Source organism: Panulirus ornatus, chromosome 67, assembly GCF_036320965.1.
Source record: "Panulirus ornatus isolate Po-2019 chromosome 67, ASM3632096v1, whole genome shotgun sequence".
Taxonomy (NCBI): Eukaryota; Metazoa; Arthropoda; class Malacostraca; order Decapoda; family Palinuridae; genus Panulirus; species Panulirus ornatus.
Genome location: NC_092290.1, coordinates 282972 through 295227, shown reverse-complemented (window position 1 = coordinate 295227; position 12256 = coordinate 282972). Strand labels below are relative to the sequence as shown.

General features: G+C 37.9%; 1 protein-coding gene across 3 annotated transcripts in view; it reads right to left on the bottom strand.

The window, feature by feature from the left end:
• Positions 1 to 1092: 1092 nt before the first annotated feature.
• The window catches only part of LOC139747054 (sorting nexin-14-like), a 163144-nt gene continuing 151980 nt past the window's right edge, over positions 1093 to 12256 (bottom strand). For 2 of the 3 annotated variants that reach the window (XM_071658833.1, XM_071658831.1), the window contains exon 18: positions 1093 to 10903. In XM_071658833.1, the coding sequence (XP_071514934.1) occupies positions 10814 to 10903 (90 nt within the window). In that variant the 3' untranslated portion in view covers positions 1093 to 10813. The remainder of the gene's footprint in view (positions 10904 to 12256) is intronic. The other variant, XM_071658832.1, reaches the window with a different exon arrangement.

The window sequence follows — 12256 nt, the reverse complement described above, 5'->3', positions numbered from 1 at the left end:
TTAATGAAAGGGAAAAAAAGAATTTGTGAATTATGAAGGCAAGGAAAAACCTGTTTTAAAAATTGTGAGGTCATAGTTATTGGGAAAACATAAGAGGGTAGAGGGTTTGAAAGCTTCAAGGTGTTGAGAAAGAAACAGTTTTCAAAACGGCCCATCATTGAATTGCCAGCGGCCACACAGTAATTATGTGATGCAGTTGTTTGCTGAGTATTACCTAGTCAAGCTATTGATGGGGGTACAACACATGCAGCTAGCTCTCAGGAGCAAAAACCAAAGTAATACCTGTAGGAGAGGGAAAGTGAATCAGTATTGCAGCGTAGGGTAAGTGTATCATGTTTTGAGATTAGCATGAGAGATAGTTGGACTGCTTTTGATTCTACTCTGTCCAGGAAGGATGCAGAATTAGAAACACCCTAGATGTAAGAGCAGTACTCCATACAAGAACAGATCAATCCTTTGTATAAAAGGAGCAACTGTTAAGAAGAAAAAAGAATTTGACATTTAAACAGGTCTCCTAGTCTCTTAAAAGTAGACCTCTCCATAATGTTAGGTTTCCAAGACAGTATGGATGTTATAGTAATACAAAATATGTTCATTAAGTCAAGAGGTGGAGGAATTACAGATCCATCAAAGGAGAGAGGAAAGTTGAGGAATTTTCAATAAGGGCAGTGGACAGAAACTTGGACCTGGAGGCATTGAACTTTCAACAGATTTTGCCAACCCCACATATCCTGTCCAAGTATGAGTTTATTGTGGAAATTGTATTTTGTATTCGAGACAAAATGCAGATTGAGTGAAAGAAGGATTATATATGAAGGAATTGCAGGAATGCAGTGTTAAGTTTTCAACTTATGAATGCTTTTTTTTTTTTTTTTTTTACAAAAAATTTGGTGATAAAAAAAATAGAGAACAGAACCTTGAGGGGCACCACTGTTGATGGAGAGAAGGGGAGAAGCTGATCTAACAACAACCACAGAGACAGATTGCCAGACAGGAAGCTAGATATAAGGAAGCCATGTAATGTATTACTGGTACCTTAATACCTACTGATTCATAATACCACAATATTTAAAAGGTTTAAGAAAAATCAAACATTTTTAATGCTTTATTGATATATGTAGCAATATTACATGAAAGTATTTATCACAGATAAAAATTTTAGAACAGTCTTTGGTGTAATTATTCTACAGAATGGCAACTGAATGCAATTATAAAATCAACCAAGAGCAAAAAGTAATGTACCTTGAGCCTTTAATTACAGGGTTATATAATGAAATGCTTAAAGAATAAACTTTGGAAGCGTTACCAAGATTAACCAAGTAAATAAGAGATTAACAGGATAAAAGAAGCTGTGAAGAGTGTGACAGTTCCCTCTAATAAAACTATGAAAATCTGGCTGAGTGAGTGCTAGCTGTTTTAATAAATTTTTGACATACGGTGGTCTGGAATTAGGAGAAGACAGAGAATGAATTTTGAATCCAAGATATTGATTTCTGAACTTAGGTGAAGCAAGTTGAAAATATGTACTCATAACTTTACCCAGCTTTCCCTTGGACATAATGGAAAAATCTACAATTTTAAGCCAGGTACAGTGGTTCCACCATCAGTAAAAATGACAATATCAGTTGGTTGCAAATGGCTGTTAAAAAGACTTCTTGTCCCCAAAACTACATTATGGCTTGCAACAACCGTCATCAATTCTCTGTCTGACAAGCAACAGATGGCAAATGTCCAAAGTTAGCAATTAGGTGGGTGGAATGGCAAATGTGACCTTAGGTTTCCCTGTAAAAGCTCACCTTTAAACTGGACTTCAAATCTATTTTCAAAGACATAAAGGAAAGTACAGACATGCTTATCATACTAAATTGGTCTAAATTCCAGTTAATGGTCACTTCCATAATTAAGAGTCTCGTATCTTCAAACTCAACTCAGAAACACTAATGATTGTATTAAAACCTACACCTTATAATATCCAAACAGGATATATTCTGGTTTAATAGCTTATCGCAGCCTAAACATATCTGATTATCAACTAAGGAAATATTTACCTTATTAGTAGCAAAATAAATTCCTTACTTCCTTCAACTATTGCAGATAAGGCACCTGGATCACAAATGCATGTGCCATATGTGTACCTAGACATCTAAAGCTTAACTCTTGAGACAAGTGTCCAACTGGTACAGGTCGAGTATCCCTTATCTGAAATGCCTGGGACCAAAAGTGTTTCATATTTTGGATTTTGGAATATTTGCACATACATAATGAGGCATCTTGGGAATGGGACCCCAAGTCTAAATACAAAATCCATATGTTTCATATACATCTTATACACATAGCCTGAAGGAAATTTATACAATATTTTTAATAATTTTGCACTTGAAACCAAGTTTGTGTAACAGTGAACCATCAGAAAACTGAGGTGTCAGAACCTTAGCTGCCCATGTGGACAATCTCTATTTGTTTGGCATCTCCATGCCTGATTCTAAATTTATAAGTTACTGATAAGCAATCATTTTCTTCCTTCTTCACACAAGTATGTAACAGTAAAAGAAAAAAGAATATGAAATACCATTATTATTATATTATACTTGATCACTATTTCCTGCATCAGTGAGGTAGTGCCAGGAAATAGACAAAGAATGGCCCACCCGCTCACATACACATATATACATAAACGCTCATACACGCACATATACATATATACACATGTACATATTCATACTTGCTTGCCTTGCTTACCATTAATACAATGAAAAAATAATGTTTAGGGTAACTAAAGCAACATAGTAGCATCAGCAGGGTACCTGTCTCAGCTGTTAAACAATAACAACAAACAACTGCAGGTTTTCAGTTTCCACCTACAATGCTATGTTTTGATTTAAAGGTTATAGTACACTACTTTATTTTTTAGGTTTTGTTTGAGATATAAAAACAAGTAATTGATTTATGGTAATTATAGGTAACTTTAAATGTAATGAAAACTAACAGAGAAATTTCAATGAAATAATGTTGATGGTCATGTTACACTCAAACATGGCATTTTAGGTGGAGATGAAATTCAGATTTCACATGAAAATGTTTTGCGCCTACCAAAAAAAAACTTGATCACTGCTCCGTGATCGGCACATGCTTATTCACCAAAAATCATTAAAAATTTAATGCCATGTCTTCTTAAGTTTCTGCAACCAGCCTGTTGAATATTCACAGTACCCTTCATTTTTCAGTTTGTCGTGATATATTTTTAGTTTTATGCAGTTTTTCTATTTTTCATCAACTTCTGTTCATCTTTTTCAGCATAAAACTTCAACAGTTTATCCTTTTGTTTCTTCATGTCATAGATGGGGGTGAATCCAACACCATACTCTTCTGTAAGATGTTTAACACTTGCACCTCTGTCCAGTTTTTCCAACAGTTTGACTTTCTGTGCTTGAGATAAATGCTTCCTCTTTTTCTTATCACTGTTACCCACAGGGGTACCTACAGGCCTTTTTGATATTCTTAACAATATCTTTGGACCACAGAGCAGAGAATAAGCAAAAAACATAGTGAGTAATGCACATAGGTCTGGCATTGATGATGGTTTGTAACATACTGGTGCCAACAGTGTCAGAGCCCAACATGGGCAAGTGAGGTAAGTTGTGGAATTTTCCACTTGTAACATCATGTTGCCACTCAAAAAGTTTGGATTTTGGAGCGTTTTGGATTTTCAGATTAGGGATCCTCAACCTGTATTCTTTCTAGGCACAACCAAGTGCTTAGCCTGAGGTCAGTAGATTGAAAAATGGCAAACGTAAAAGTTTCAAAATAATATATGTAACCCTTTTCAAACAAAGCACAACAAAACTTGCATGAACCTTTTGGGTGGCTATGGTTCACAAAACAAAATCCAAATTTTTTGTAAAATAACCTTTAGAAGTACTTTGACAAATATAAAACAATGACAAAGAAAAATGTGGGATATGTCATATGGCCTAGGTTAATGGTAGGATGGCATAATTGTTTACATCCTACTCTTTCATATATACATACCACATGTATGTTCATTACAATGGTTAAACACTCCATTTTCTTCTCTGTATTTTAAGTAAATTCTGATTTGTACCATGTGGCCCTACTAAGCAATGAGGTGACATTCCTGGAGAAAACTATCAATTTAACAATTAATGTTATGCGAACAACTGATCTTGACTAAAAATTTTCCCATTGGACATACCTGAAATGACATAATACATAATATAGATGACAGTGAAAATTTACTGGATATGGTGGTGATGAGGGCTTGTGCTGCTGCTGGAGTGATATGGGGGTAGAGTGGTATGGTAGATGGAAGTGAACTAAGCTTGTCTGTAGTTTCCCCTGAATTATTTAAACTCAGCAGCTGTTGCCATATTACAGGTTATGCAAAGAAGCTGCTGAAATGAGATATGGTGGATTGAGGGTTCCTGGGAAGTGAAACAAAGTGCAATGGCTGTATTTCTCTCTCCTTCTGAATAACCTTATTGACAAGACAAGGAGAGAAGGGCCTGAGGTGCTGCTGGATTGAGATAGGTTTGAGTTCGTTTTATCATCATCCCTTCAATTAACTTATCAGAAAATTGTTATCAAATCACAGGTAATCGAGACTTTACATAGCCCTGGGACTTTCCGAATGAAACACTAGCTGGAGCTTGCTTACATTTAGATTCACCATTTGCATTCCCTCCAAATATAAGTGCCATGCAATTTTTGGTAGCATTAAACCCCGAAGCATTTTTATTCCCTGCACATAAATGTCCTAGTTGGCATTCTTTTCTAAAATAGCCAGTCTCATCCCCACCATATGCATGTTGATATTTGTAATGTCCTTCCTTAATACTTTTCTCTAAATGCACACAAAACTGAAAGAGAACTGGTGATAGTGCACATAACAAGAGAAATGTTTTTGTGTACTAATGCACTGCTGGTGGGTAGGATATAAATCCCACCAATAAGATGGGATTTATTGCCAAAGACAAACATGAATCCCAGTGATTGTGGGACAGGAATCTATAATCATTTTGCTTTGACATCATTATGAAATGTACTATGAATAAAAATCTTAAAATATTTTTATTACTGAAGAAAGTAATAGTTCATAGGATAAACTGAAAACATATTTTTCAGTTCTGTAACTACTGCAAGGCAAGGCATGTTATTCTAAGGGTTTGTATCCTAATTCATGAATGTCCCTACTGCAAAACACTGCTTTAGGGACTTTTCACTAAGCAGAACCCCCTGATATGGGTAAATTAGTATCATGCTTATTTTCCTGGTCATCTTCATGGTTTTTCTACTTTAAAAGGTCTAATTTCAGATTTCTTGCTTTTTGCTCTTCACATATTATTAGAACGATACTTTTGGGTTCTCTTCCATGTACTGTATTCCTTTCTCTTCATTAACTCTATTCTCTTTGGGATTTCTTTCTTCATCTCATCTTATTTTTTCACAGCTCCTCTTTTCTTTCACTGCTTACTGCTTATATTTTCTTTTTCCATGCTCATATATTAATTACCATTTTCTGTCTCTTGGTATCTTCCATTTTACTTTTTCTGACAGGTAGTATTCTATCTTCCTATCCTTAGGGATTGGGAAGAAAAAAATAATACCCTTGTATCTCCTGCATGTAAAGGTTGGCTAAAAGTTACAAGAGTGGGGAGCTGGAAACCCTCCCCTCCTTGTCCTTCAATATCTGAAAGTGAGAACACAGGAACGAAACAAGGAATGCTAATCCTCCTTGAAGAATCAAGCTGGGGTGTCTGGATGTAACCGAGATGAGAAATTAGGAAAGACATGTATGTTTGAAGAAAGGAACCTTAATTGTTCTTCAGACCAAGGTGAAAGAGGAAGAATGTAAGAGTGAAGTTTATGGTTAGTGTGAGGGCCAGATCAAAGGAGGGGATGGTTCTACTGCTGAAGTAGGAGTTGTAGAAATGTGTTAGAATTGACTTCCAGATTAATGCAGGAGGGAATGAAAGTCAGTTATGAGAGGCGAGTGACTAAGTGTTTATGCACCTAGTAGTGATAATAGTTAGAAAAGGCTTGTGTTGTGAGAGAACCTGAGTACATCAGCAAGTTTGATGCAAGGGATCAAATAAAGGTAAGATTTGAGTACAAGAGTGGGTGATATGGCAGTTGAGGGTATAATTGTGGGGCACGAAGTACTCGATGTAAATTAAAAAGATGAGTAGCTTGTCAACAAGCTGCCAGTTGTAAAGGCAATGGTAAGTGGAAATATCTGATTTGAAAAAGGGACACAGTTGTAGATGTGGGTGAGTGAGGTTAGTGATATATGGGCATTATTGGATTAAGTACTGAGATAGGTGTACAAATGGAAAACTGTCAAATTAAAATGTGCTAAGAGGGGCAGCTGAAAGGATGTCTTATCACTTCTCTGTGGAAATGAGTGTAAAAGTCTGTAGAGGATTAAAAGAAAAAAAATGACAGTGGCAAGATGGTGAAAATGAGTGTGGAAAAGAAGCCTTGAGTGTACTTAGAGACAATAAAAAAAAAAGTAGGGTGAGAAATTGTAAAAGGTCTTAGAAAATGGAAGTATGGGATTGAGCAAAGAATGAAAGATATTTATGGAAGCAATGTTTACATGTCTGTGTAAAGTGTCTGATATACAGAGGGTGGGATGCAGGCATTTGAAAAAAGGGTAGTGAGTGGTGGGATAAAGAAATTAACTTGCTACTGAGAAAAGAGGTCACGAAGGAAGTGCAAGGGCTGAAAAAGAGCAAATGAAAGCTGGGAATGAAAAAGTGTTGGTAAACTTCGAGGAGAACCTGAAATTGTTTTGGGAGGTGAATACAGGTTGTACCTCTCTCTGTAGTCTGGCATGTTTTGAAACTAATGCCATTAGTTTGTGGATCTGCCATCAGTGTGTGTTAGCAGTGCTAAAGCGCACCAAACTCTGTTTACATTGCAGTCGAACTAACAGTCCTGTTAATTTCTTGTAGCCCCAGAACATGCGTTTAATGCGTTTAGTGCCATTGTACAAAGGCAAAGAGAATAAAGGTGAGTGTTCAAACCACAGAGGCATAAGTTTGTTGAGTATTTATGGAAAATTGTATAAGAGGGTATTGACAGGGTGATGGCATGTACAAAGCATCAGACTGTGGAGAAGCAGTGTGGTTTCAGAAGTGGTAAAGGATGTGTGGATCAGATACTTGCTTTGAAGAATGTGTGCGAGAAATATTTAGAGAAACAGAAGGATTTGTGTGTGGCATTTATGGATCTGGATAAGGCATATGACAGGTTGGATAGAGATGCTTTGTGGAAGGTCTTAAGAGTATACAGTGTGGGAGGTTAGCTGCTAGAAGCAGAGAAGTTTTTTTTTATCAAGGGTGTATGAATAGGAAGAAAGTGATTGGTTCCCACGGAAAGTTGGTCTGCAGCAGGGGTGTGTCATGTCCTCATGGTTGTTTAATTTGTTTATGGATGGGGTGGTTAGGGAGGTAAATGCAAGAGTTTTGGAGAAAGGGGCGAGTATGCAGTCTGTTGGGGATAAGAAGGCCTGGGGAGTGAGTCCGTTGTTGTTCGCCGATGGTATAGCACTAGTTGCTGATGCGAGTAAGAAACTAGAAGTTGGTGACTGAGTTTGGAAAAGTGTGTGAAAGTAGAAAGTTGAGAGTGAATGATGTTAATAAGAGCAGGGTTGAGGGACAAGTTAGTTGAGATGTGGGTTTGAATGGAGAAAAATTTGAGGAAGTGAAGTGATAACTTTTAAATATCTGGGAACGGACTTGGCAGCAAATGGAACCATGGAATTGGAAATGAGTCATAGGGTGGGGGAGGAGAAAGCAAAAATGTGTATGTTTGAAGGAATAGTGGTTCCAACTATATTATATGGTTTCAAGGCATGGGCTATAGATAGGGTTATGCAGAGGAGAGTGGATGTGTTGGATATGAAATGTTTGAGGACAATATATGGTGTGAGGTGGTTTGACCATATAGATAATGATAGGGTAGGAGAGATGTGTGGTGGAGAGAGAAGAGGTTGAGTTGAAATGGTTTGGACATATGGAGAGAATGAGTGAGGAAAGGTTGACAAAGAGGATATATGTGTCAGAAGTGGAAACAAGCAGTGGGAGACCAAATTGGAGGTGGAAGGATGGAGTTAAACAAAATTTGAGCAATCTGGGCCTGAACATGCTGGAGTGTGAAAGGCTTGCACAGAATAGAGTGAATTGGAATGATGTGGTATACGTGGGCTATGGATAGAGTTGTGCACAGGAGGGTGGATGTGCTGGAAATGAGATGTTTGAGGTCAATGTGTGGTGTGAGGTGGTTTGATCGAGTAAGTAACGTAAGGGTAAGAGAGATGTGTGGAAATAAAAAGAGCGTGGTTGAGAGAGCAGAAGAGGGTGTTTTGAAATGGTTTGGGCACATGGAGAGAATGAGTGAGGAAAGATTGACCAAGAGGATATATGTGTCGGAGGTGGAGGGAACGAGGAGAAGTGGGAGACCAAATTGGAGGTGGAAAGATGGAGTGAAAAAGATTTTGTGTGATCAAGGCCTGAACATGCAGGAGGGCAAGGAATAGAGTGAATTGGATCGATGTGGTATACCGGGGTTGACGTGCTGTCAGTGGATTGAATCAGGGCATGTGAAGCTTGTATGGGTGTACATGTATATATATGTGTACATGAGTGGCTGGGTCTTTGTTCATCTGTTTCCTGGCGCCACCTTGCTGATGCGGGAAATGGTGATCAAGTATAATATAAAATATATAGGTTAAGAGGGTAGTGAAAGATTTGCAGATGAAATCCAGCAAGGCAGTGGGTTTGGAAGGTCTTGCAGTGGAATCTATTAAAACGGGGTGACTGTGTTATTGATTGGTTGGTAAGGATATTCAGTGTAAGTATGGACCATGATGAAGTGCCTAAAGATTTGCGGAATGCATGCATAATGCCATGGTACAAAGGTAAAGGGGATAAAGGTGAGTGTTCAAACTACAGAGGCATAAGTTTGTTGAGTATTCGTGGGAAATTATATGGGAGGGTTTTGATTGAGAGGGTGAAGGCATGTATAGAGCATCAGATTGGGGAAGAGCAGTGTGGTTTCAGAAGTGGTAGAGGATGTGTTGATCAGGTATTTACTTTGAAGAATGTGTGAGAAATACTTAGAAAAACATGGATTTGTATGTAGCATTTATGGATCTGGAGAAGGCATATGATAGGGTTGATAGAGATGCTTTGTGGAAGGTTTTAAGAGCATATGGTGGGGGAGGTAAGTTGCAAGAAGCAGTGAAAAGTTTTACCAAGGATGTAAGGCATGTGTACAAGTAGGAAGAGAGGGAAGTGATTGGTTTTCAGTGAATGTCGGTTTCCGGCAGGGGTGCATGATGTCTCTATGGTTGTTTAATTTGTTTATGGATGGAGTGGTTAGGGAGGTGAATGCAAGAGTTTTGGAGAGAGAGGCAAGTATGCCGTCTGTTGTGGATGAGAAGGCTTGGGAAATGAGTCAGTTGTTGTTCGCTGATGATACAGTGCTGATGGCTGATTCGGGTGAGAAACTGCACAAGTTGGTGACTGAGTTTGGTAAAGTGTGTGAAAGAAGTAAGGTTATTAGGTTCAGTAAGGTTGGGGGACAAGTTAATTGGGAGGCAAGTTTAAATGGAGAAAACTGGAGGAAGTGAAGTGTTTTAGATATCTGGGAGTGGACTCTGCGCAGCGGATGGAACCGTGGAAGTGAGTCACAGGGTGGGGGAGGGAGTGAAGGTTCTGGGAGCAATGAAGAATGTGTGGAAGGCGAGAATGTTATCTTGGAGAGCAAAAATGGGTATTTTTGAAGGAATTGTGGTTCCATCAATGTTATATGGTTGCGAGGCATTGGCTATAGATAGGGTTGTGTGGGGGAAGGTGGATGTGTTGGAAATGAAATGTTTGAGGACTATATGTGGTGTGAGGTGGTTTGATCAATTAAGTAATGAAGGTAAGAGAGATGTGTGGCAATAAAAAGAGCATGGTTGAGAGAGCAGAAGAGGGGTATTGAAATGGTTTGGATACATATATCCTCTTTGTCAATCTTTCCGCCCTCATTCTCTCCATATGTCCAAACCATTTCAATACACCCTTTTTTGCTCTCTCAACCATGCTCTCTTTATTACCCTTTCATTACTTACTCGATCAAACCACCTCACACCACATATGGTCCTCAAACATTTGATTTTCAACACATCCACACTCCTCCGCACACAACCCTATCTATAGCCTGTAATTAAATCACAGGGGAAAAAGTGGTGACACTCATATTACTAAGAGGAGAAAGCATACTCTAATCATGAAAGGATATAGAAAGTAAATACAAATCATAAAAGGAAGTAAATGTACTCCAGTCACAACAGGAAGAGGTGAAAGTAATGAAGTCATTAAAATCATCAATAATAGTGTTGAGAGAGATTAAATTATCATGGGAAATAATTGGTGTATTCAAATTTATAATGAACTTAGTTATGTACTTAGTTCATTATCAGCAGTGAATGTACCCGGAACATTAAAGGATGCAGTGAATGTATTCATATTAAGGTAAGTGAGTGTACTCCACTCGCAAAGAGAAACAGTGAGTGTGCTCAAAATCATCAATTAAGACATGAATGTGCCAGAGTTATTAAGAAAAGTAACAAGGCTAGAGAGGGCTTTGAGTCAAAATTTTATTATGACAACAATGCCTCTTAGCTTACAGCTATTCACCTAATCATTTGAGACATTTTCACATGTACACAAGGAAACAATTTCAAAGTTACAAAAATCATTGGAAGGAATGCCAAAATGGGAATACTGCATTTAGAACCTATTCAGCTTGTAAGAAAAGGCGATAGTTCTTGACTGAAGGTTAGCTCTGGGAACAGCTCATCCAACACAGCATCTAGTAGAACATATGATAGCTGTAAAAATGAAATATTTGTCTCATAAACTGAAGGTTAGCCAATAAAAATTTTAATAAGCTGCAGTTGAAATTACGTTTCTTTACTAGAAAAATACAAAACCACGTGCAGACAGATGTGCTATAGAGCATTATTTAAAAAAAAGAAAAAAAAGAGATATTTGATGATTCCACCCCCAGAAAAAAAGGAAAAAAAATGTCTACACATTATTCTGTTATGGACTACCAATAACCTGGAAACTGCTATATACCACTTCAACTAAGCAGAAGCTCTGAATCCAACTCTTTAATTAAAAACTAACAAGTTATTGGCACCTGTATGTGAAAATTGAAGTCACTAGAAATAAAAATTCTCCCAGGGTATATTAGACACAGCATTAACAGTGGAGTAGTTGACAGGATTTTTATACACTATCTTCCTGGTGAACACAGCAAAAATACATGTAACTGGTAAACAACCTTAACTAATGGAGAAGTTGAAATGCGAGTTGCCTTAACATGTATATACTATACTAGTAACCCTAAGAAAGGAAGAAATGGCTGAGAAGGTATAGGTATGGGTAAAGAGGAAAGAAAAACATTGGGGATCAATTGTCTTCTATCTGTCTAACTATCTATATCTCTGATGCCCGTTCCCTCCAGGAACTCCCGTGAAGGGTTGGCCACGGCAAAAGAGTCTCTACTTATCCCTGAACTTACATGCCTCCCTCGCACATACCATTCCACACATTCTTCCACTATTTCTCTCCCTCCAGTATTCCTCCACCTGATTTGCCCATGTCACACTTTGTATTTCACTCACACCAACCCCATTAATTGTACTACCATACACTCCTTGTAAATTCCCTGTCTTGCCTTCTTTCCACATCCCGAGACCACCTCAGAGTATTAAGTTTCACCCATTTTACCACTCTACAATTCATTTCCTTTGCATTCCCTGCCATACCACATCTCTCATACACCCCTTCATTTCATTCTTCATTCCATCTAGTCACAAGATAACTTCAATTCTCATTTATTCCAGGCACTTCCCATTTATCAACTTTCGTACCAATTTCATCACATCCCATTTGCATTCTTTATCATCCAATACAACCACGTTTCTCTCATTCTCAAAACCGTTTATACAACTTCATTTTATCCTTACCTCATACAGTCTTCATATTCATGGACACACCTATGCATACTCCACAATCCCAATCTTTCCTTTCACCCACACTTCTTAATTCATTGCATCCATGCTCTGTAACATCTCACACTCTTGGTGATAGAAGAATTGCACATCCTTCTTTTCCTCTTCCCTGATAATTTTCACTCATTCCTGTCCATATCACACCTTCCATGCCCTAACTTG